Source organism: Festucalex cinctus, chromosome 11, assembly GCF_051991245.1.
Source record: "Festucalex cinctus isolate MCC-2025b chromosome 11, RoL_Fcin_1.0, whole genome shotgun sequence".
NCBI classification, from domain to species: Eukaryota; Metazoa; Chordata; class Actinopteri; order Syngnathiformes; family Syngnathidae; genus Festucalex; species Festucalex cinctus.
In genome coordinates this window covers 23,776,883-23,803,446 of record NC_135421.1, presented here as the reverse complement: position 1 = coordinate 23,803,446, position 26,564 = coordinate 23,776,883, and the positions used below count along the sequence as shown (strand labels likewise).

The following is a 26,564-nucleotide window of genomic DNA, read 5'->3' as shown; positions in this document are numbered from 1 at the left end:
AATATGTTTGAGGCAAATAAGCTATTAGCAAAAGCTTATATCGAATAATTTGAGGTTACTTTCCTTACTTTGCAAGAAATTACACTGACAACATCCATAGTCCAATTGTGTCATGCCAAAACATCTTTGGTATTTTACTGCATGGAAATATGTTAAATGGGATGCCTAACTAGTCAAATGGTCAAGAATCGAGCATTTTTGCAATACATCTTTATTAAAGTATACATTATGTACAATAATAAGTTATATATACAGTCACACTTTGGTTCTGTGGTGAAAGTGAGTGTCTTTCCATATGCTGTCCTACTCTGCTACACGGCTGCTGCTACTGAGGTATCCCATTCATGTTTTGTGTCTCTTCAGGACTGACATTTAACAAGTAAGATGTTGCCTGTCTAAAAACAGCTGTGTGGGGACCTCTCCAGTTTTGTCCAATCCAACAATTAGATCATTTATGAACAGCTCGGCAAACAGAACCATAAAGAATGTTCGGCCTGTGTTGAATTAAACTGGATTTCACGAAGATGGCGTAGCTCTAACAAGCGCAATATATTTCAAAGTTTGAGGTTTTTATTACAAAAACAAATTTGAATACATGCTTATACATGTGCATAGATTCATTTAGAGTTGTGGAGTCCAGCCCCAGCTGTCGCAATGTAAAATATGATATAGAAAGTGGTGTTACAAAGTGAAGTGAGTCTTAAACTTGTGCTTCTGATTCACTGATTTGATTCTGATGCTAGAGGAATCAAATCCAGCATTGTTTTCTTCAGTTCTGTGCTTGTAGGATCCAATTCCGTCTGCATTTACGCAACAATAGGCGGACAGGCACTTTGTTAACAGCGAGGCTGTTTTCTTGCACTATTCCGAGAGCATCTTTACACAAGAACAATCAAAAAACACAATCTTGTTTCTCTGCTTTTCAGTTGAGACATATCAACCTCGTGTTCTTGCCCTCCAACCTGCCAATGTTGTGGCCACAATAACACAGTTTATATACATTTTCTTTTTAAAACGATCTTTTAAATGGCTCTGGGGTGCAGTTAGTTACGCCTCTGCTGTGTCTCCATGTTTTTTTTGTTTTTTTTTTACAACTTTTCCACTGGACTTTCACTGGTTAATTGGCCCTAAATTCTTAATTGGGTGCTGGAAATCACAGGCACTTTGCACGCGTTGCATAAACCACAACACTTTAAACTATTAGGGGCCCTGGGGAGTTACAACACCCAATAATTAAATCTGGTGGCAGCACTAAACTGCAGTATTGAGGTACAATAGGGAAAGGAAAAGTTATGAAGGGGGGTGGGAGTTGGGTTGGGGGGTCACAACGTTGTTGGAGAGGAAGTCGTTGGTGAAAAATTGATGTTTGTTACGTGAGTGGAATTGTAAAGGCACGTGCTTGAAGTGAGCGTAAATCTGTGATTATATGTGGAAATGTACGTATGAGTTGGTGAAGCCTTCCTATACAAAAAGCTTCCAAGAAAGCTATATAGTTTACTCTCTCTCCTATACTACTAATTGACAAAAATTCCAAAAAAACATCCTATAGCAGTGGTTCTTCACCATGGTTCGATCGAACCCCAGGGGTTCGGTGAGTCAGTCTAAGGGTTTTGGCGGAGGTCAAGACGCAAATCCGACTCATGATTTGTGATAGCGGAATATATGGCGTTCCTCAGGGTTCAATTCCGGGGCCTCTGCTGTTTTCATTGTATCTGCTGACCCTGGGTTTCATCTTGAGAAACAAGCGATGGTTGTTTTCAAGTGCTCTCTAAATATAGAGTTGAGTGATTTGCAATGCCAACTTGAGCAATTCTAGTCCAGCACAAGACTTTCAACAAAATGTTGGAGGGTGTCATTCTTCCAGAAGGTCAGAGACGATCGATTTTGAACCTGAGAAATGACCTGGCTCACAATGTCTGTAGTTCATCTCAAAGGTGTTTGGCTTCCTACAAAATTGGAAGCATACAAATATTGAAACTGATAAATATCTCAACAATCAGAGAAAGTACTCAGATTCTATGGCCAATATCAAATAAACTATTGTTGATATCTAGCTTCTTGACTTAGTGGAACATCCACTGAGGTCGACCATGTTCTTCATGTGATGAGGAAGGGTACAGTCTGGTCTGTGTATGCATCAGAGGTTTTAGACACTAGCGCAGCGTTGAGAGGATGGCGGACATGGTGAGGGGCACGCCAACTGGCTATGAAAACTGCTGATGCCCTGCCGGCCTCCAGCCGCCGCCATGTCGTTGCCTCCCAGAACGTCCGAGCACAATGACTCGACGGCATCCAGCCTCTCGATCTGGACCAGGCGGGTGAGCAGGTCGGGGATGCTGTATCCCGCCGTGCTCACCCTCTCGAAGAGTTGCAAGCCGTCGCTCATGCCGCCGATCTCGTCCCGCTTCAGGCCGAAGCTCTCGGCCAGGTGTCTCCACGTCTTAACCACGGCGGCCTCGCTGCTGTAGGAGGAGCTCAGCATGCGGCTGGCTTTCTCCAGGCAGTCGAAGGGAAGTTCTGTGGGGCTCAGGCCTGATGAAACGCAAGAGGACACAAGTATACACACTGTTATCATAGTTTGTGATCAAGTTTCCATTAACTCATTTACTCCCAATAACGTATAAATACGTTTTTTTAATGCTCTAAGTGTCCCAAAGACGTATTTATACTTTTTTTTTTTTTATGCTAGAGCATACAGAAGGCTTTGATGCAGCCTCTCAACTGCAAAGAACGGTTGCAGAAATGGTAGTTATTACACAAACGGCCAGCAGGTGGCAGCAGAACAAAGGAGATCAACCAGGGCCATGTAGAAAAAAAAGTTCAATTACTTACAATTTTAAATATATTTGCGAAAACTGATGAAACTTAGCTCTCTTCTAATGCTAATTGCTGCAAAACGGAAAGAGATAGAAACATACTTTTATCTTTCTCTTGATAGATTCTATGTTTTTATAGCAATGGAACACAATATTCTGTGGGCCTTGCAAAATCAGTCAAAATCCAGTAAAACAGCCAGGAGCGAACGGGACTGCTTCTGTGAAAATGGCATCAGTTTTCACAAATCTATTTAAAATTGTAAGTAATTTAGCTTTTTTTCTAGATGGCCCTGGTTGATCTCCTTTGCTCTGCTGCCACCTGCTGGCCGTTTGTGTAATAACTACCATTTCTGCAACCGTTCTTTGCAGTTGAGAGGCTGCATCAAAGCCTTCTGTATGCTTAAAAACAAAACAAAAAACAAAAACCGTATAAATACGTCTTTGGGGCACTTAAAACATTAAAAAAAAGTATTTACACGTTATTGGGAGCAAATGAGCTATGCATGAATTGCTTATGAAACACATTTTCCGTTGTTTGAGAGAAACGTACCGTCTGTCACATTGCACGTTTTAGCATACAAATCCAGGATCTTTTTCCTGCGACTCTGTAACATCTGTGTAGTAGAAAAACAAAACAAAAAGAAAACACTATGTGATCCAGATGATCCAGAACTGCAGATCTGTTTATAATCATAAATGTATAGCACATATTTCAAAGATCCACATTCCTACCCCTGGGTTCTTATTGCTGTTGTTGATTGCGGTCGCACTGCTGATGTGGTTAGTGCTGGAGACGTGGTTGACACTGCCCATGTGGCCGGGACTGGGGAGATTGCTGTTGGGGCTAGCGGCGACGTTGGCGGTCCCGTTGCAGGCCTGATCGGTGTCCAGGGCGCCCAGAGTGAGCAGGCAGAGGTCCGGCTTGTTGCCCATATTGATGAGACCCAAATTGGGGGTCCGGTCGTTTCTCTCTACGGATCCCTGCTTCTCTAGCGTTGCATCCTCGTCGCTGTCAATGCTGCGACTCAACAGCTGCTCGTTTTCTGACGAGGCGTCGTTTTCACTGCAACAATATACCGGAACGGTTGTTTATCTTTTAAAAATTACCGCCAAAGTAATTTTGATGTTTCACTGGGGCTAGTTTAGTTGCTCAGAAGGTTTCAGGGCTAACTTATACCAAACTACTCAAGTTCCCTGTAAAGTGAAAATAATGTCTTCTAAATTTGACGCACTCCAGAGAAGTTTGAATGACTAAAAATAGCCAAGCATAAAACAAATTGAGCTTTAAAATGGTGCAAAATCAAGCCGTTCTTTTTGTTCCTAATCACTTATCATTTCTACGACCTGGAAAAATGGAGAATAGCCGTCCTGTTGTTTATCAGGCCAATTTATCGGAATATGGTGGTTTTAAGTGAAGCTTGAAATAAATAACCCCAAACACCTGAACCTCCATACCCCCTACTGTTCACCTCTTGGTGTTTACGAGGTGTCGTGTACCTCACACCCGCGAAAGACTCACCAACTGCCAGCATCAACAATATTACTGCTGCACAGACTTGTTTTGTGGTGCCTAAATTATAAACACATGTTGTATAAAACTATTTCAAACTTTTTTTTTTTTTTGGGTCGTGTTGTGACACACATGCACACAGGAAATGATTGCTAGTAAATGCAATATTTACATCACTTTTCCGCCTGTAATATGTAATTATATAATTTTTTTAAAATGTCACAAAGACCCAGACATCAGGTATTAATGTCATGACAACATGAAAACGAACTAGTGGTGAGGGGAAATTAGATAGGAAATTCTGGTATCTGTATTTCGAAGGAAATGAATCAGAAACGTCTTTTACCTTTTCACTGCCATCTTAGGTGAGGCCTGAAGTTTGTCAAACTCATCTTTTTCTGAGTAGATCACCACTTTATCTAAAAGAGAAAGAGAAGACATTTTTTTTTAAATAAAGGAGAGTTGCTGTGAAAATTCAATTGCGCTGAAAACTCGAAATCAACTGCTAATTATAGGCATATTTTGTGAAACTTTCACTTATTACTTTCTTATTATCTTATTAACTTTCTACTCAGTGTTTACCTGTGCAGATTTTTAACCTGATACAGTGTTGGAGTAACACTGGTTCAATGTAAAAAAAATAAAAATAAAATACTTTTGAAAGTTTTACATTTACACTAATCGGTGTGGACACATAAATATGATAGCGTATTAGGGCCACGTATAAATAGATATATATTTTTTTAGAGGTGAGTAATCAGAGAAAAAAAAAAAACACCTCACAACTTTACAAAAAATAAACTTGCGGGTTTGCGAGAAAAAAAAAAAAAAGTGAGAAATACACGTAACTTATTTGGATGTTTGTGCCAAGACACAATTCCCAAGTGTGCAAATTATTATTTGACCACATTGACAGTCTCAACTAATTCCTGTAATTGAAATGTTCTTATACACATAAGCCAATATTCTTATACAAGTGAGCCATTAGCAAATTAATTCACAGAGCACAACACCACTTTAAGCATTGGAGTCGTTGTGGTATATAAAAACCAGCGCAATTACATTGACTATTGCGAGAATAGCAATTTTTGCTGCAAGTGTTTCAGTTGGCGGGTTTGTGGGTTCATATTGGTTGCTGAGGTTGCGTTTTGAAGGTTGTTAATTAAAGCAAGCATTGGAGTGAGGGTTGGGGTTAGTGGTTAAGATTGTATCTATGATGGTCCACACAGTAAAAAGTGTGCGCGTGCGTATATGTAAGCACCCAAGACTTTCATCTCACAGCCTTATTAACTCAGTATATAAGTGACAGCTACAGCTTGGAGCTATGGCGTCTCGCCTATGTATACACAATATTACCCCGTCTTGAAGCGCCAACATGTTTTGTTGTGAATTACAGCCTACTAAATTGCCATGATTTCACTCATTATATTATTAAGGTTGTAAATTGCCATGGTTTCAGTCATTATATTATTAAGTCTATTTTTAATCAGCCCTGTTGCACCACAGTACGCGCGCGCGCGTCTCTTGAGAACAGTTAGCCGGCACATGAAGGAGAACAGAGCATCATTGTCAGCAGAAATGGCGCCTTAAGGGATGCATGACTTTATCTGGGCAGGTTCCACATTCCACCAACATGTTCTCATCACGCCGCAGCTCTCGTCGGCCGCACACACCCGCATGCATACGCATACACAGACTTGCACGGTATGAGTGCATCGCCAGCGTCCTGAAGATTATGCCGTGAAGCGTAATGTTCTTTATGCACACGCGACGTGCGGGACTGACTTGAAATTAGATGTTCAAATGTGTTTTATGAGATATGGAATATAACCTCGAGGGTCCAGTGTTTAAACTGTTGATGTTTTAAAAATCAACTGTTTTAACTTTCTTAAAAGATATAGCCGACACGTATAAATAAGTTGACGACCGTTAAAATTGAAAGTGAAACATCAACACAAAAATAACTTTTAACTTTACTCCGGGTGGAGCAATTTAAATTTAAGTCACATGTATATATTAGGGGTGTGAAAAAAATCGATTCAGCAATATATCGCGATACTACAGCACACAATTCTCGAATCGATTCAATAGGGAGCCGAATCGATTTTTCAACATCCATTTTTGATGAAAAAGTATTCAACAAAACGTCTAACTTTCACACCTTAAGCATGGAAGAATGTTATATTAATGGAACATTAAGCCTTAATATTTTATTTCAATGCTGTTCAAACATGAAAAATGTTGTTACATACAGTGGCTCACAGTTATAAGATAATAATACATTTTCATACAAATATTACAGTGTATATGTACAAGTTTATTGAATGCTATTTTCTAAATTGAGTAAAAAAAAATCGTAACAGTCGACTTGTGAATTCATATCGGGATTAATCGGTATCAAATCGAATTGTGACCTATGAATCGTGATACGGATCAAATCATCAGGTACTAGGCAATTCACATCCCTCACATATATATATAAATATATATATATATAAAAATAAATACTTGATCATTTTGGGTTTTAAGCAAGATAAACTATCATTACCTGTATAAGATTGCAACTGCCTTTTGCAGGACTGTGTGATTCTCATTTACCGTCACTAAAGCAAAGATGGAAATTCAAATTACAGTCTGGCTTACTGCAATCAGGATGCAGCCTGCACTGTCATTACACTAACGTATGATTTTCACTTTAGTTTGATTCATTTTAAAATGCATCTGTTGCGTATTTTGTCAGCTATTCTTTGTTTTTTAAAATGGTTTCATGTGTGAGTCAAGTTTATGGAAAAAGCTGTTATTGGCTTATACATTATTTGCAGTTTGTAATGAAAATGTTGGGGGGAAAAAAATCACTCACAGATGATAATAACAGAAACAGTTAATAATATCTCTAATGTAATGTTTTGCTCAATTCTTCATTAACACTACAGTTTAAAATAGCCTAGAAGTTTCTTTAATGTCACTTTGAATGTATTTGTATTTTTATTTATTTTTTTAATCACTGTGAAGTATTAAATACATAGGGTAACTTTTACAAACGGATCACGTGAACACAATTGCTTATGTTTCACAACATCTCCAAGGTAATTCAAACCAGGGTGAGCGTGCATGCGAACATTCTCACTGTGGTGAGAAGTGTGTGAACATTTGCATGTGTGTCTGTTGTCCTACCCGGGACGTCTTTCTTGTCCTCTTGTTTATTAGTCTGCGCTTCGACTGATTTCACTTGTCCATTGCAGCATGCTGCAAACGGATCACGTTGAGCGTCAGTAAATTCAACATTAAATGGTTGACACGCGACATGCGTGTTTGTGTGTTTGTTTTGTGCACGCTCACCCTGGCCGCTTGGCTTGGCCTTCAGAATGTAAAACATGATGATGAGAACAATGGCGATGGCCATGACAAAGATGGTTGACATGGCGATGATGAGAGCTGTAGCTAGGTGACCTTGTCCTGTTGGATCTGAGATATAGATGACAGATTGTAGTTAGTTACATTTCTTTGTGTATTTTATGGAACTGTGTGTGTACCTTTTTGAAGATGAGGGAACACAGTGGTGCTTCCGGGATCAACCTGAGGTTTTTGGACAGGCACGTTGGTCTGCAAACCTGTGACACAAACATATTCCTTCAATATGGAGCCCCTAAAGTGAAATGTGGGGGTTTGGGGGAAGTTAATGAAATGTTTCTCATCAAGACGAGAATATCAGAAGGCGGCCATTTTGCCACTTGCTGTCGAGTGTAAACGGTATCACAGTTGCTCAGGTCTCAGGTAACAACCAATCAGCTCAGCTTCAGAAAACAGGTGAGCTGTGATTGGTCGTTACCTGAGCCATAGTAACTACGATGTCATCGTCAGTCAACAGCAAGTGACAAAATGGACGCTTCCTGAGATGGGGGGTGGAAACGACTGGATTTTGGATTTTGACACTTACTTATTACTTTCTCTAAACTCTATAGTAGCTCATTGATTGGTTAATGTTTAGTCAACTTTTTTCAACAGTGTCAAAACCGTGACTTCCTCTGATCTTAGCCACAAACATGCAGTACATACACAGACATAACGCGCGCACACATTAATGTGCCCCGTGGCTCCAAATATCTTCCAGTATGTGTGTGTTTACACTCCCTGGATAAGATTATAAACTTGAACTGGAACTCTGTTTCAGGTTTTGCGGTTTTGTTTCATTCAAGTCTGACAGGGCAACAAATGTGCTCCAAAACTGCACGGCGTCCGTGTTTAATTAGTAGAATGCATTGATAGAGAAACACGAGAAGCCTGATCAGGAACGTGACAGGGCGGGAGGGAACATACTGGCATCTGTGGCAGACCGTGGGGAAAACTGGACTCTTCACAGACTGTTAACAGTGAATAGTCGACCCCCGCATAGTCATAGTTTGGCATCCGCTGGTTCAGATATATTCACTTTTTTTTTCCCAATATTTTTAAAAAATCTATATTAATATTTTGCCTTTTTTTGACCCCCGTTTTTTGTGGAACATTTTTTTCCTGAATATTTTTTGGTGTTTAATGTATTTTATTATTATTATTATTATTATTATTATTATTGTTATTATTATTATGATTATTATTATTATTATTATTATTATTATTAGTATTATTATTATTATTATTATTATTATTATTATTATTATTATTGTCATTGTTATTATTATTATTATTGTTATTATTATTATTATTGCATTTAAATAGGCATCAGTTATACACAGATTTATTTTATATTGGTGGGGTGTACCAGTCCCTATCCAAATTGTCAACTGTACTGGGAGGAAACTTTGCAAGACTTGAATACGGAGAACAAAATAGCCTAAATGCTTACAAAAGGTCAGTCTGTTCCAACTATGTCTTGCATTTGCATTTTTAGGGTTGGAACACAAATGTAACTAGGGGCGCGGAAAGGGCGTGGAAAACCAAATAAATAGAGAGGGTGAGGAGAGGAGTCTTCAGAGAGTGCAGAAGTGAATTGTATCAGTCAGTTCTTCTCCTCTCTCCTCGCGAGCCCTGAACTGAGTGTCTTCTCTCAGAAGTCTGAACTGGAGAATATTCGTAGCTGGAAGGTGCACAAGCCAGGCGCAAAAAAAATAAATAAAAAAAAATTACGCACTAATGGGTATAAATGTCCCTTACTTAATTGCATAAGAGGGAGCCAAAATGCATTAGAATTGTCTAAAGTTGGACATAAAAATGTCTACCAAAGCATTAACACAAGTGCTAACATGCTAATCATCGTTCTCAAACTCTGTGACATTTTAATTGCCCAAACGCACACACACATACGTGGAGCTAATTCACAGATTACAAGGCAAGTATGTGCCTGTTTTAGGGGTGGGACAAATAATCGATTCTTTGATGCATAGTTTAGAACTATACACTAGTGTTGCTAATATTTTGACTTATTGACGTACGACCTGCAGTCGAAGGGATAGAAGAGATTATGCAGATGGTTGAAATATTTAGTTGAACTATGAAGACTAAGGATAGAGAAAAAATGGCTAAAGAATGAAAATACATATTTTTTGTTCTTACATTCTTTGGTGTTGGGCGGTGCATTCTGGCAGGAATGACAAACCATCCCATACAGGTTTTTGGGTCTGTTCTCCAGCATGTAATACCTGCATGAAATACAAGACATATCATCAGTCAGCAAATGTAAAATCAGCTTTGAAAGACAATCTCTTTAGAATAATGTACCAAGTAAATTTGCAGTCTGGAATATTTTGTGGAGAGTACAGTATGTTATCCTGTATATAAAACAAAACCCTGACAAGATGATGAAATTTAGCCTGTAGGCACTAAAACATGGTTTGCTACAGGTTTGAGTTGAAACTGAAGATAAGGAGACAACAAGGAGTCTGTGAATGACTGAACGTGAATGATTAAACCATTCATCTTTGGAGTCTATATGTCTAAGTGGGAATGTACTTTCATGCAACCTGAAGATAGAAAAAAACCCATTTCAATATGTTTGCACCATGTCATGGAAACTCTTTTCCACCTTAAGTAACAAAAACAAATCAGCATTAGGATGAAGCTAACTTCTCATGAAACTGGCATACTATTCAGAGAAACTATAATAAGCTTATTTTTTTGGTTTTGAGCTAGAAAATGATTGATTTGATTAATTAAATGAGGACCATGAACTTCAAGATGTTGCTTCAGGCTGCTATCAAAAAATGGAGCTGAGACAGAGACAGAATGACTTTTATGTTAAAAAAAGAACAATGCATATAATTCGACTTTCATAATAAGTATATCTAAAATCTTGTTTTTGTCTTTCCATGGCGTTTTTTTTATGTCCTCTTGCAAAAGTTTTCATTGCGTTTATATTGTTGTGTTTTTGTGCCAGCGTGTTGATTTACCCCGGTAAACAAGGTCCGCACTCCGCATCGCTGTCTGCCGTTCCCACCGTGCGCACTGTGGCTTTGTAGAGGGCGTCACAGTTTTTGTGTCGTCGGCAGATCTCATATTTGCCTTTGGAGTACTTCCCATGTGGACATGGCACACAGGAGAAGTCTTCATCTTTCACACCGTAGCCACAGGTCTGCAACACGTACATACAGTATAAAAAAAAACACACAAAAAAAACATTTTACTGCCTTCCTGTTACATTTTCAAATTGCAAATATATCGTATTCTGACATGAAAAAATATTTCTTTGGTGTCATCTTGAAAGTTGGTGCACTTGTAAGTCTTTTATCTGTCATGTCGCAAAAGGGATGTCACTGAAGTGAGCATTATTGGCCTGAGGTTAGACGGAATCATCTCTTGGAGGAAGCGCACAAGGCTCCCCTCCTGTTTGACCCTCATGACTCATACATAAAACAGTGTTGGGCCCGCGGCGAGTTTTGTCACTTTGATTTACTGTGTGCTTTGGATCTTTTTTTTTCCTGTGTGATATAGGACACATGCATACAATCTATTCAATGTTGTTTTCAGTGCCAGTTTGTGTGTTATGTCATAGTCTGATAATTTTGTCTCAGTCTTCTACTTGACTACTGTATCATCTGCTGTATCATCACGAATACAGGACCCCAAGCAACTGCATAGCAACTGACAACATCATCAACGTCATCATCACAAGGGACAAATACAGGACCATAGCAATTGTATAGCAACTGACAGTATTAAGTTAAACACAAAGAGCAAATACAGGACCATAGCAACTGACAACATCATCATTATCACAAGAGACATATGCAGGACCATAGCAACTGCATAGCACCTGACATCATCATCATCACAAGGGGCACATACAGGGACGTAGTAACTGACAAATCATCACAAGGGATAAATATAGGACCATAGCAACTGCATAGCAACTGAGAATTTCATCATCACAAGGAACACATACAGGGCCATAGCAACTGTATAGCAACTGACAAATCATCACAAGGGATAAATACAGGACCATAGCAACTGCATAGCAATTGGAATAATAATCATCATCATCATCACAAGGGACACATACAGGACCATAGCAACTGCATAGCAACTGGCATAGCCATCATCATCACAAGGGACACGTACAGGGACATAATAGCTGACAAATCATCACAAGGGATAAATGCAGGACCATAGCAACTGCATAGCAACTGAGAATATCATCATCACAAGGAACACATACAGGGCCATAGCAACTGTATAGCAACTGACAAATCATCACAAGGGATAAATACAGGACCATAGCAACTGCATAGCAAATGGAATAATCATCATCATCATCACAAGGGACACATACAGGGACATAGTAACTAACAAATCATCACAAGGGTTAAACACAGGACCTTAGCAACTGCATAGCAACTGACAATATCCTCATCACAAGGGACAAATGCAGGACCATGGCAACTACATAGCAACTGACAACATCATAATCACAAGGGACAAATGCAGAACCATAGCAACTGCATAGCAACTGACAATATTGTTACAAGGGACAAATACAACAATAGCAACTGAATAGCAACTGAAAACATCATAATTACAAGGGACACATACAGGACCATAGCAATGGCATAGCAACTGACAACAATATTACAAGGGATAAATACAGGATCATAACATCACAATGACCCCATGACCCAACCTAAAACACAATCACGTCTACTATAACAGAATTATGCAAGTATACCTAATATTGTGTCTTCTGAGGAATAAAGAAAAATATATAAGCTGACTGCATTTCCCACAGTCTGTATTTTAAAAATCAGGTAAAAGGAGGGCTTGAACATCATCTTCCTGTGCCGTGTCGTGTGTGTGCGTGCGTATGCGCGTGCAGCCGCTCTCTGAAGTTCGTGTGAGGATGCACCCTGTGGTTACGCCTTGATTGAACACACACTTGAGAGCTAACACATGAATTAGAGGCTCCGCGGGGATCAGACAGGCGGGCGAAAGTGCAGCGGCGACGGTCGAATGATTGATCCTCCGTTCTTTCTAATCTCGCTGTCTTCGGCTCAAAACTGACTACATTAGTCTCGGTGATAATCGGCATCAGTCAGAGGTTCTCATTGAAGAAACAAGGAAGGAGTACAGTGAGAACAGTGTGCTTATTGGATTAAGGTACTAAACGAGGAAGGAAGCTGATAATAGTGTAATTAATTCTGCTTCAAACGGAAGGATGTTGCTGTCTCCTAACAGTCTGTAAGACCTTTTGAACAATCTTGAGAGAACCGACTTGGCACGTCCACACCAGTCTTTGAAAACGGCAGATCGCGGTGTAGCCTTTCATACTAATGAAACGCTAGCGGACGAGACTACCTAATGCAAAAGTTGAATCAAGCTTTGCATTAAAAAAAAAAAATCAGCTTCTTGCTCAGGGGCACATTGTCAGAGAGGTAGTTTGTAATGGTGACTTCTGATAGCACGTTTTTCATCAAAGCTTCTATTTTTTATAGTGCTTGTCAATATTATAGCCTCATATAATCTTTTGTTTAACTCTTACTGCCACACATTATCAAACAAAAACAACCCCCACAGTGCCAGCTGATTTCGTCGATCACGAGCATTCATCAGTCTGTCATGTTTCATTGTAATTCCATACACCGGCAGCACATTGAAAAGAGACACAATGCTGCCATCGACTGGCCATAGTTAGTTAGTGTTTTTGATTCCACACCCCATTGACTAGGCAGCGCTGCACTTAGACATTGCACTTCACATTGATTTAAAAAAAAAATTAAAAAAAAAATGTAGATGACGTCATTTAACGTTTATGGCGGCATACATTGTGGTTTTAGTAATCGTTATTAAACGTTTTTGGCAGTCAAAGAGTTAAAGTATTAGGATAATAAGTAGACGTTGTTCATCTTAACTGTCTGATTTAAAAAAAAAAAAAAAACTCCAGCAATACGTTTGCTATCTTCCTTTTCATGCTGTTGTTATTGATTTATCCATTGGGAGTGCTTAAGAAAGCCCCACCTGCAAACAAAGCGTTTTACCTTTTACTCTTGTTTTCTTTGGCCCACGTAGACTGACAGTCACAATTGTTAAATGGCTCTAACTACCGTCATGTCATTCACCTTGACACATACCTTCACATCAACAACATTGAAGGCGATTAACCGTACAGGAACTAACTGTTCATTTGAATTAAGGCACTTTTTTCGCTGAGCCGGATGGCGCAAATGTGTGCAGACACAGTGGGTGGTCCAAGTGTAGTACACAACTTTGCTTCCAAGACATTGTTACCGGAATATCATTTGGTGATGACGAGAATGTTTTTCAGGACTTGAGATGGAAAAAATTATTGAATGAATGTTATAATTTATGACTCTATTTTGGAGTAGTTTATGGTTGAAATGTTAATTACCGTGAATGACAAGCTGACAACGATATATTTGTGAAACTCTTACCATGTGCGGCTCCTGCCCTGGCTGGCACTGAGGGCATGCCTGGCAGCTGTTGCTGGTCTGGTTTAAGAATTCATACTCTCCGCAGCTGGAATACTCTGCACTCGCAAGCATACAACACACCTGCAGAGGCACAAAGACATTATTAGAGATTAGAGAATTTGATACTGTAAAAATGAAAATGAAAACAAAACAAGAACCTTTAGAGTACTTTTAATTCCACAATGAGGCAATTTGTAAATGAATGCAATTGCAATTGTATCACACACATTCAAAGATATAAACGCATTCGGTTTAACTTCGCAATTTAAAGAAGTCCAAACTATTGTAGATCAAATATTCAGCATTTACAAATATTTTAGGTATTCATTAAACAATACTTTGTTAAAATACAATTCAAGGACTTTTACTGTCGCACATTTCAACTTGAAATGGTACGAAATACGATACCCGTGCTCCCACTTGTGCAAATAAAAAAAAATGCAACCATCTTTGGTGACCTTCAACGAGCTTTATCTCCTTACGCTATATGTGTAGCATATGCAAATGATTCATATATAACTTGACTTCACACAGACGCTGGTGCTAATCCAACCCATTTGTTGCCCATCCTTTGTCTCTGAAGTCGTTTCATCTGGTTACACAGAAGTATGAAAACGCAAACTACGATGTTTTCTCAATCGTAACTCTGTGGTTCTGTTCCAAAAAAGCAGATGTGAATGATTGTGAATGGATTCTTTGAGGGTTTTGATGACATCTTGCACACTTCTGAGAGGTTTGGGAAGGAACACACATGAGCAATGAAATCTTGGACAATATGTGAATGAATGGGGGCATGTGTTGGTTATCCATCCATCCATCCAAATATCCAAATATCCATAACGCTTGTCCTAATTAGCCACATGAGTGAGCTAGTGCCAATCCTTGATTAATTTGAGCAAGAGACACGGAATACCGGGTACATATATATATATATATATATATTTTTTTTTTGTAGCCTAATGAGCGTTCCCAAACAAGCAAAACGTACAAAAATCTACAAAATTAACTTCCAGTACCAGTCTGGTGTACCCCAAGGATCGATCTTGGGCCTTTTATTGTTTCTAATTTACATCAATGTCTTCTACTCAAAATGAGTAGACATACATTGTAGAAAGCCAAATAAATGCTGAAAACTTACCAAGATTGAGGTCAAGAAGATTGATTTTGTCATCCCTCTCCTCTGTGACATGTTTGCACTCACTTCCTGGAAGACATGGGACAAAAAAAAAAAAAGATCCATCAGACAAAAAATACACAAATAAACATTGAGACTTTCTTCTCACTTTCCAGCGTATCTGTTGAATATGAGCAGTTCTGCCAGCTGTGATACGTAGTGTGTGGCCCAGATGAGTTCATTGAAGCGCTACTATCTCATCATTGCCAATAAACATGTAATGATAGTAGCAAAACAGCCCATGGCATTGGTCCGGCTCATATCTGCAAGCACGCGTCAACGTTGGCTAACCTCAGCTCCAAACTCTCTTTCTTTCTTTCTTTCTTTCTTGCTTTCTTTCTTGCTTTCTTTCTGTCTGTCTTTGAAAAATTCTCCTTGCCTGTACTGTTGTGAACATGTAGCTGTTTTTGTATCAAATAAATTCATATTACAGTTTATTTTAATTAAATTTCATTCAAATTACAAAAACATGAACAAATAATGCACCCGTTTTTATGTGCCAGCTGGAATGGCAATATTCACGCAAATAAAAAAAAACATCAAAAGGTCAAATTGTGAGAAAATCAGCTACAGTCAATTGGGCGCTGTTTTTTATTTGTTTCTTCAATAGCGGGGTGTAGCTACTTCCAAATGGCAAAGCCGAGGCAACTTGTATTGGAAGCCGCGTTGATCAAAAAGCACCAAGTTTATTTGATGGGTCGTAAATAAATCACATTCTGTTTATGACTTTCCACATTTTTCAAAGGCTGCTGTGTATTTTTCATCATTTTCCAAACATGCTTTCCCTATCTCACTGACAGTCACTTCCCCCTTTGTAGCTACATTTTAATTGGTAACACTGACTGTAAATAGCGGAGTTGAACTGTATACTGTAGTCAAGCACGGCTGCGATTACAGCTTATGAAGCACATTTATCCTACACGTTGCTTACAGTGAGCAATATTAATGAAAAGGTTTCATTTCATTAAAAGCAAACAGTTATATTTTTTTCCCCGTTTAAGTGGCATTAAACATCCAATTGGACATCACATCCACAAGGCCTGCTCATCAAGATTAATTTTGAATGGTGAAGTCTGCCTGACAAGCCACATGTTGCACATATGCGCAGTAGCCAGCAAAGTGGCGCCTTCATGACAGCAAGAGTAAATGGACCGCATTATTGGACCGCTGTTTCTTCTTTAATAGCGCTCTGTGCTTTATGATCATGCTTCTAATTTAGCCATTCGCACTCGTACCACCCCAGTGCAGGGTCCAGCTGTGCAAGGGGTTGAACTTTTTGTCGCTCGCTTTGACACATGAGCAAGGGGATAGGCTCCTCTGCCGTCATAATGTATTTATTCAATCAACTTTTAAAGGTCAGGGCTGTCGTATTCCTCCACAGCAAAGTTTTATGGACCTTGCTTTATATATTGGGCAATTTTGGAGCAGAAAACGTTCTCTGTAATTGTCCCACAAATTCTAAATATTGATTGGTGAATGACTCCATTTCATTTTTTATTTTGCTAATCCCAAATCAGTGTTATTTGGTTTTGGGCCCTACCTGACTATCTAATGACATGATCTGTATTTGGTTTTCAGCCATATTCAAGACTGAGATCGGGGGGGACAAGATATGAAATGGAAGGAACGTAGACCGACTCGTCCTTTATTTCCGCTATATTAGGTGTGTCCAAACTATGGGCCACGGTGAGTGAGTGAGTGAGTGAGTGAGTGAGTGAGTGAAAAAAAAAATCCGTACGTGCTGTCAAGTTCCCACGGGAGTGACATCATGCAGCTGACAAATTCCCCCGACCCCATCTGCCTACAGTAATGACCCCCCCACCCTGCCCCCACCAACCGCTCTGCGATTGGCTGGAGGGGTAAACAACTGTCTGTCCACAGAAACGTCACCCGCTGTTGACAAAACAAAAACACAAAATTGCAAAATACAGGCTGGGGGGTAGGAAAAAATCACCACTACACATTAACAGAAGCCCAGAGGTGTTGATTGAGAAGGAGTGAAAACGGAAGACTGTGCCTTTAAGGACTTTTACACTTAGCAGACGCATGCACGTCGTCAATGAACCCATTCATTGTGTATGTACTGCTATTTCATGGATGTTGTTTGATTTTTACTTACTTGTGTTTTTATTTTTCTACAATTAGACTGTAAACTGCATCAGCTGAACTTAAAATGCACCTCACATTCCCTGGAGTGTCAAATAGATTTTTACATTATTATTATTATTATTATTTTTTAAATCAGCGTTTCTGTTCAGCACCTCTCTGTGTGGTTCCAATCCACGGATTTCACTCTTCTTGGTGAAAAACATTCATTCGCAAACTCAACGATGGCTAATTCTCCCTCGCCGCTGGGTTTGATCTTGCATAATCGCTGGCTACTCACACACATGCATACAATATATAGCCCATAAGTTGCTGTTTGAGGACAGTCCTTGTGGTCACGACACAACCGGTATAAGTCTGCGTGTGTTTATGTGCGTGCGTGTGCATGTTGCTGATGAGATAAAAGGCTGGATAGCAGGAAATGAAGAAGTGCCAAATGTGTATGAAGCCCCTCAAGGCAAATCATTATGGAGTTAATCTAACACATACTGTACAGTAAGTGCAAAGTGTTTGAAGACTCTGTCTTTTTTTTTTTTTTTTTTTGACAAGTCTTACTACTTCTTTCAACCCTCACTTCATCTCCCACCCCCCCAAACCTTATCTCTGTGTGTCGAGACAGGTCTGGGATGAAAGTTAGGCCCCGAGGTTATTCATCTTCTAACAACCGCATAATCTTCTCTAAATAACTCTTGTGTTTTTAGGTGTGTCATTACCAGGTAGTCTTGGCACAATCTTGTGACCCCAGCCAAATATGGGCATTGTGAAAGGTGACGCTGAATGTGGCAGTTTTAAAGTGCTGGGTAAAGCGTGGAATTTAACACTGGATGGGTGTTAATAGACAGCATTTAGTGAAGTGGTACTGAATTCCACAAGTTTTCTATGTGAAATTCATCGAACCTTTCTTTATTAAAAAATAAAAAAATATTTTAGTTTTTTTTATTTGCTAGGCCTAGTTAATTAATTAAAGGGATTACAGTAATAAATTATTACTTATATTATTTGTTTATTATCTATTATAATCTATTTCTATTAAAATTATTTTTCACATACAATTAATACCTTTCAAAACGTTGTTTTTCTCCCACTTCCTGTCGACTGAAGATGACATCACCTGTGCTGAGGAAGTAGGTCGTGACCAACCATGGCTCAGTTTGCTGACCAAACCCAGAAAACAGGTGAGCCATGATTGGTCGTTACTTACTTCCTCAGCATGGAAACGAATGTTTTAACAGGTATTAATTGTACATCAAAAATGATGAACAAAATATGAACTTTTTTACCGCTGAAAATTGCTCAATGAGTCAAGTATCCCTTTAGGAAGCACTGATTTAAGGGAACTGTTCAAAGAATGAGCGTTGTTAGTTGTTTTGTTTTTTTCCGGTTCTTTGTGGAGAGGTCACACACAAGAATATTTGTTAGTATTTAACGTGGCACATATTGAATTTGTAGCTATATGGTCGCAATATAAATAATAAATAGCAGAAATAGCCCCTTATCTCTCCTGTGTATTCAAATAAAGGCCAAGAATTGTGGTTTAAAAAGTTCTGTTTTTGTGACAATGTATTGGATGAAATATTGTTCTGCCTTGCCGAGTTATGTGATTCCTCTTTTCCGTAACAAGGGTTCTTTAAAGGCTTTTTCACTATCAGCATGCAAGAGGAAACAATCTACACATGGACCTCTCACAAAGGAAAAAAAAGAAGCATATCCTATTATAGTTGTTTTTGATCTATGACAACTCAATTAACAGCACATGGTAAATGAATTTGGACCTCCTGTCACCTATTGAAATTGTTTTCGTTGTCATTTTTGCATCTCCCATGCCATTCTATAGCACGTCCATGAAGTAGTCTTGCATGACGTTTCTTCTTGAAAAGATAATAGCGCAAAGTTGTTTGGTTGCGGTTATGACTGGTTGACAGTTATTACATTTGGTAAGAAGATCGGGAACCTGCCAGCCACTTAGTCCTTCAGAGTGCTGCTTCCAACATTAATCAATTCTCCACATCCACCACTAAGTTGTGTTGCCAAAAAACAGACAATTAACATTTTCTAAGGCCATGACTCAAGCCATCAAATTTAATTACGTTTTATACGTTTTTGTCAGCGAAATAACTAGCACATGCCGTAAATCAAACCCTCCGTCTTTGGAGCGCTGACAGAAGAATAAAAGGTTATTGTGACTTAACATTACGATTCGATGTGTTTCTCCATCTCTTGTCAATCATATCCAGACTTTTTTTTTTTTTTTCAAAACACACATCATAGTTCCAACTTCCCTCTTCATTGTGCCCTCACATCTGCGCAGCATGTGCACAAATTAACGTCAGTCAATCTTGTGCACAGGTTTAACAGCGGGGAATAAATCAGCGATATGAATCTGCTGTACATTTAGTGGGCTGACATGAGACAACAAAATATAGCATCGAAATGTGCTCCACCTGGTTTCTGTAATCATTTATAACAATCTGCCTCAGTTTACTTGAATTGACTTCAGTGCTTCGCTACGTGCAGTCGACATTTATAATTGACTTGCAAACTATAATCATTAAAGAAAAAACAGTGATTCAGTTCAATAACATTCCATGAACACAATCACCCATAAATGTTGCTAAGCTTTCAGTAGCAATACAGAATGTGTGTGATTGTTGTTATCTGGCCACTCCACATCAAAGTGATGGAAAGTGAGGGACACTCCTAACTAATCACTGAGGAGGAATGAGCTCCCGGCATTTTGTCTTTAGGATGGGGAGGCAGCTAAATTGAGTAAATAGAGGGTTGGCGGTCCATCTGTCACTCAAACACCAACTGCTTTCACCTTCGCAATTGGACCCAAAGTCGGTTTTTAACAGTTGTCAGGGAGCGGGGGGGTCATTGGAGGTAATGATTATCATTTACAATGGAGTTTAATGTCAGGTAGGAATTTTGTTCTGGTATTTTTTGTGGGTAATAGAAGCATTTTCCAACTTAGAAATTAAAATAGTCAATCAGTCAATCTTATGCACTCGTTTATTATTTAAACATTGCTTTTAATACATCATAATAGTATTAAAAGTAGAGGGGGAAAATCCAGGTCCAGAAAGTAAAAACTCTGCCACAGTTTGGCTTTAGCCCCTTGTGCTAGCTAGCTAGCTAGCTAGCTAGCTACCTAGAAGGTAAATGAGCACCCGGGGAGCTAGCTAGGGAGTTAGCTAGCTAGCACCTGGGGCTAAAGCCAAACGGTGGCAGGGTTTTTACTTTCTGGACCTGGATTTGCCACCTTTTATTAAAAGTAATAATATACAGTATTTGCCAAAGGTTAGGTCATGGTCATAGGCAGTGGTTGGGCTCCATGCTGTAATTGTATTAATTTCTTTTGTTGGCATTCTGGTTTGATGAATTACGGTACTTGTACTTTCTTTAACTTTTTTTAAATACAACTTTTCTCGATGGAAAATGAACAGAGCAGCCATAATGTCTGTCAGGAGCTAAATGAGGCTGAAGATGAACACAACTCATTAGCAACATTATCAGTATTTCAGCTGGACGTGAAAATAAACACACGTTAAGTGATTTCCAGCTTTTCAATCAGATGCAAATGTCAAACAACAGCTGGACTTCATTTCCTTGAAAAATATCACTTTATTACACAGATGCCACTGGGCTGGAAAAAAAATAAAAATCAAAGTTAACATGCTGCACAATTTGGACAGCTCAAAGGTTTGAGGTCAGTTTAAATACAGTGCAAACTATATTCCGGGATGCTGATTGATCTCTGATTTGTTTGTTGAAGCCATTTTCCCAACAGGCCATATTCATAACTGTTATACTGCTCTAAAAAATAAGCTAACCACCATTCATATTGGAGAAAAAACAAGAGACAATCAGTCTTAACTTTAATTAAAATGATGTAACACAAAAGTCAGTTTGCAGATGTGCTTTTTGACATATTTAACTGTCACACGCAACATGTGGGAAGAAGTTAACCACATGAAAGTAATAAATTAGTCTTCCTTAACTTTGATTACAATTGACGAGCCTTTCGGTGATGTCATATATGACATGAATTTATTTGTGTGTGGCTTAAAGTTTCGGAAATGGACTGACTTCACCGGGGTTCGACATTAGATTGATTGATTTATGTATAGGTCTCGTTCAAATGTAAATCATACGGGCTAACTATGAACGCAAAAAGATTTTACGTAAAAGCAAAGGTGGGTAATAGACAACATTCTAAAACATTTGGGTAAAAATAATAATAATAATAATTCAATGCAGGTAAAAAAAGGATAGACCCAACTTATTGAGTTATTAATTTAACCCAAAATTGGTCAAATTAATAACACATACATAAAAAAAAAATCTAATTTTGAGTTGTTGTTGTTTTTTTTTTTTTTTAGGTCATTAAACACATCAATTTTTGGGGTTGTTTTGTACAAAAATAACAAGTTGAGGGTTTGTAGTTTATTCATCTTGACCCATTTTGGAAGGGTTGACCAAATAACCGAATAATGTTTTTGTTTTTGTTTTTTTTTGTTTTTTTTTTAAAATAAAATAAATGTAACTTTTCCTCCATTATTTTGCGGTCACCTGCATCTGCCTAAAAAAAATGTCAACATTTCAACATGTTGTTTCGTATTATCAAATAAGGTTAATTTTAGACCAATTCTCGTGGCTGAACTTGTGCTATTTTAGTTCATTTATTGTTAGGTCAATATCTGCGTTTTCACATTTCAGTTTATATCGTTGTCTTTTTGATGGTTAAAAAAAAACAACAATTTATTAAGTTGCTCACCACTTAATCAGTATTTGTGTAGTTTTTTGTGTGTAGTTTTGGAGGAAGTCTTTTTTTTTTTTTTTTTTTTTTTTTTTTTTTTTTTTTTTAGCCATATTATTCTCAAATAACAGTACTTGAGTACAATTTTTGCCTACCCTACCCACCTCCGAGTAAATGACCCAATCTCATCTCTGTGATGTGTAACGTATGCATCTGTGTATGCATTTCCTCATCTTTTGATTGCTTTAATTACAGACTAAGTGGCAGCTTCCCACTCGGTTGCCGAGTAAAAACAAACGCACATCGCACATGAAACGAAAGTGTTTTCCCCTTTGATGATTTGCCTGCTGGTGATGTCTTTCATCGACTCCTCTTCCTGATACCTTGTTTGCCTCTCTTTAGATTGGCTGGCCCACAACGTCTCCCTCTTGTCTGTCTGACTTGTCTCTGTTTATTTTGTCGTGGCTCTAAGTGGAACGTATTTGTGTTCCTTATTGGGCCGACTTGCAGCTAAAGCATTTTGGCCCTCTGACTAGAACAAAAAAAAATAAAAAATCAGAACATCTTTTAAGAATGCATGAGGCACACTTCCTTACAGATCTTACATCAGGAGTGAGTGGGCGGATTGATTGTGAGGTGCTGACAAGAATACCTGCGACTTAGGTCATGAATGTCCTGACAGACAAGCGTAAACAAGTTTCTTTGACAAATCCGAGTGCTAAGGGAGTGTTGCCCGTGGTTGCATAAATTTGATCGATGATGACATGATGGATGGAAGTAGTCGGGAGGTCCGAGAATTCCTCAAAACTCAAATCATAGGCGAGCTATTAGAGCATCATCTTCATGCCAACAGCTGGCAACGGTTTGGTCGCTTTTTCTCCTGATAAAAAAAACCCCCCGACCGTGCCATCACCTAACTTGCAACTTCGGAATCACATGAGTAAATCAACATGGTTCACTGGTGACTTCACAGTCGCCAATTGCCCTCAATAAATCACACCACGCTTGAGGCCCCACAGCTGCGGTTAAGCCACCCCGAGCACTCGCCTTGCACCAATAATCGGGTGACTCAGTATCTTTCGCAGACTGTCACTGTTTTGTTTTGTTTTTTCTCCCTCTCCAGCGGCATCTTGTCTGCTTTTTATTTATTTGCATGATTAGATGAAAACTGGCCAATTTGAGCAAACGTGATGCAAGAGAGCAGCGTGGCCCCATAATCTCCTGCAGATCCACTCAAGCAGCATTTACTTTCAATACATGAATACCAAAGCATTCTCACGTGAAATAACCCCTTATGAAGTCTTAATGATGACATCACCTTGCTTTCATTTTCTGAACATTAGAAGTCCTGACACGGACAGTCACAATTTGCTGGCTGACCTTATTCAGCTTTAGAAATATTTAAAATTAAAAAGTTTCACATGAAGTCTATAAATTTAAAGCTGACTGACGGACATCTTAGTGTTGTTGTCACCATATTGTACTGAGAAGCCATGACCGAAATTCATAAAAATGTCTTTTTTTTTTAGTTTTACACGAGACCCAGCATGTGTTGAATTTGACTGACACTTTGCGGAGTGCACCGTGTTGTTACCGCAACTGGTGGGCTTCGATCTGCCCCCAGAAAAAAAAAAAAAAAAAAAAAAGTTTTTGTAATAACTTTAAAAACATTTTTTAAAGGGTTTTCGTGTCTCACTCCGTGAGCCTTTAAAGGGGAAGTCAACCTTAAACATTTCTTAATAATAATATGTTATATAACATAACACTCTGATTAATATATCATTTGTGGAACATGAGTTATGAGGTAAAATCCAGCCATTTTTAACCATCTCAGGGAGCGGCCATTTTGCCAGTTGCTGTCGCCTGAAGATGACATCATAGTTGCGCAGGGCTCAAGCAGCAGTGATTGGTCGTTGCCTGAGCCCTGAGCAACTGTGAGGTCATCTTCAGTCGACAGCAAGTGGCAAAATGGCCGCCTTCTGATATTGATAAAAACTGCTGGATTTTGCCACTTAACTCATATTCCACTAACGCAATATTAACTAGAATACCATAATTGGACTAGTGGGGCTGCAAAGAAAATATTATTGTCAAGATAATTTTTTTTTGGAGGGTTGACTTCTCCTTCGGATAAGGTTCTGAGTTATGTCAGCGGCCCAGGATTGTAGCTCACTAGTAGCGTTTTGTGCTCCCAAACCGGAGACATCCTTTCAGCGTGGGAGAGTTGTTTTTTTATTTGTATTTTTTTTATTTATTTTTTTAATCCATACACAGGAAGCATTCAATAAAATTAGTTATAATGAATGGCATCTTTAAGTTAACGTTGTGTCCTCTTTTTGGGAAATCAAAATGTGATCACTGTACTGTATGTTGACGTATTCTATTGGCCTATCTGTAGAAGCAAACGGTTGTCTTGAATTAAGCTATACTAAACAAATGAGCTGAATTCAACTTACTTCCACGTATAGTGCTGGTGAATGCACTTCATTGAATGGTGTCTCAGATTTGTAACAAATGAATAAATGGGCCTCTGGAGCGCTATAAATTTCACTGCGGTTATGCGTTTTGGAGGGGAATGAGCGTTGACGTTTCAATGTAAATCATCTCACTACTTTTACGAAGAAACACACGGATCCACTAAACAGGGTTATTATATGGATTTAGTGTACAGCAACAGGGCAGGGTGGTGAATGGCTAAATTATTTGTGTATTTGGTTCAGTCAAAGACAATCCATGCTTTTTTCTTTTTTTTTTAACTCTTTGACCGCCAAAAACGTTTAATAACGACCAGTAAAATCACGACGTATATTGCCATAAACGTTAAATAACGTCAACAATTTAAAAAAAAAAAAATATTCTCAGTGCAACGTCTAAGTGCAGCGCTGCCTGGTCAATGGGTTGTGGAATCTAAAACACTCTAAACTATGGCCAGCAGATGGAAGCATTGTATCTTTTTTCGTCAATGATCAAAGCCTCTGTCTCCGTCTGGCAGTAAAAGAGTTAATCACTACGACTTTAATCCTCAAAAGACATATTTACGTCGTTTGAAGATTACATCCCCGTCCTCTTGTGGCTTCCTCTTTAGCCTTTCTACCTGTGTACATGAAAGACTTGATGGCAATGGAGACGGCAGTTTGAGGGTGGAGAAGCGTGTGTGTGTGTGGGTGAGACAAGATAGATTTCCACCTCCAGCAGCTGCAGTTCAAAGTCAGCCAGCAGACTTCAGAAGCTCGGCAGGACCCGGCTTGTCCCCGCCCGGGCCGAGCTGCCTGTCTGCGGGCAGGACTTCCCCCCCGGGGTGGCCCGGGACAGTCAGGCGGCACCAAGAAAACAATTATGCAGACAGGCGGAAGGTGTGCAACGCTCACAAACCGCACACACGCAGCCCCCCAAAATACATTTTCATACACGAGCACTCTCCCGTGGGATGGTTGCTAATTAGGAGCCATTGAAATAAGTCGATAGCGAGGCCTTTCACAACAACATAAAGACAACCTAGCGTAACAGGTTATCAAGGCCATGATGTAGCAAACAAAATTGTTTGTAACCTTAGGCTGAAAGCTTTGCAGCAACATGCCAGCTTTCATGCAGAAAACGTTGTCTGTTTGTGGATGTGCCTGTCATCCGTGCAAATCGAGCAACCTTTCTGCGATGTTCTGCACTTGGCAGGCAAACTTTACATCTGCGTTACATGTGTTTGGCCAGCTGTCAAATGCAACAATGTTACCTTATTGATGGAGAGGTTCACTAATCAAAACTAAATAGACAAACGTGACGGGGATTTATTTGAATTCCCGTATTCGCTGTTATCCTCAAAGCAAAAAATGAAAGCTAAGCAAGAAATGAGTATTGCTAAGGAATGTCCCCAAGTCTTGCAGAAATTTATCCCAGCATTCCACAATTGTTGTGCTCTTACCTGCAGTCCTCTGAAGAAGTGCTGCTTTCTCCGAGGATGTTGCTCTCTTGGTCAGTCCCGGATCAACCTGTGATCAGCATCACTGACGGGACCGACAGACTTTGAATGTCTCAGTCCCAAGCCGCTGAACGTGAGTCTCTGCATCCACTTTTTTAGAGTGCATGTTGAGCGTGTCAGCAGGCTCCTCCTTAATGGGGAAAAAGTGGGAAAGTTTCTCCGCCCTGAGACAGATGTGAGCAGGTAAACTCCTGGCATGGAACGACTGCATGGCTGCAGGTCCTGACTCGAGTGTGCCCTCTAGTGTCCACAAACAAGTAATAGTAGTAACAAAAAAAGACATTTTGAGCATTTGTGGCAACTTAAGCCACTCTT

General features: G+C 39.2%; 2 protein-coding genes across 7 annotated transcripts in view; one reads left to right on the top strand and one right to left on the bottom strand.

Moving 5' to 3' along the window:
* The window catches only part of LOC144030681 (E3 ubiquitin-protein ligase SH3RF3-like), a 122,557-nt gene that overhangs the window by 7,133 nt on the left and 88,860 nt on the right, over positions 1-26,564 (top strand). For 2 of the 6 annotated variants that reach the window (XM_077537181.1, XM_077537176.1), the window contains exon 4: positions 26,199-26,322. The exons of the other annotated variants lie outside the window; for them this stretch is intronic. The gene's annotated coding sequence lies outside the window, so the exon portion shown is untranslated. The remainder of the gene's footprint in view (positions 1-26,198; positions 26,323-26,564) is intronic. 6 annotated transcript variants of the gene reach the window in all.
* Positions 288-26,289, bottom strand: edar (ectodysplasin A receptor). The gene is made up of 12 exons (XM_077537182.1): positions 26,193-26,289; positions 15,379-15,444; positions 14,202-14,321; positions 10,710-10,891; positions 9,877-9,962; positions 7,860-7,937; positions 7,666-7,791; positions 7,501-7,572; positions 4,673-4,745; positions 3,549-3,879; positions 3,367-3,430; positions 288-2,532 (listed from the first exon to the last, which is right to left on the bottom strand). Exons 2-12 carry the CDS (start codon positions 15,427-15,429, stop codon positions 2,147-2,149), a joined length of 1,569 nt encoding a protein of 522 aa, XP_077393308.1. The 5' UTR covers positions 15,430-15,444; positions 26,193-26,289; the 3' UTR covers positions 288-2,146.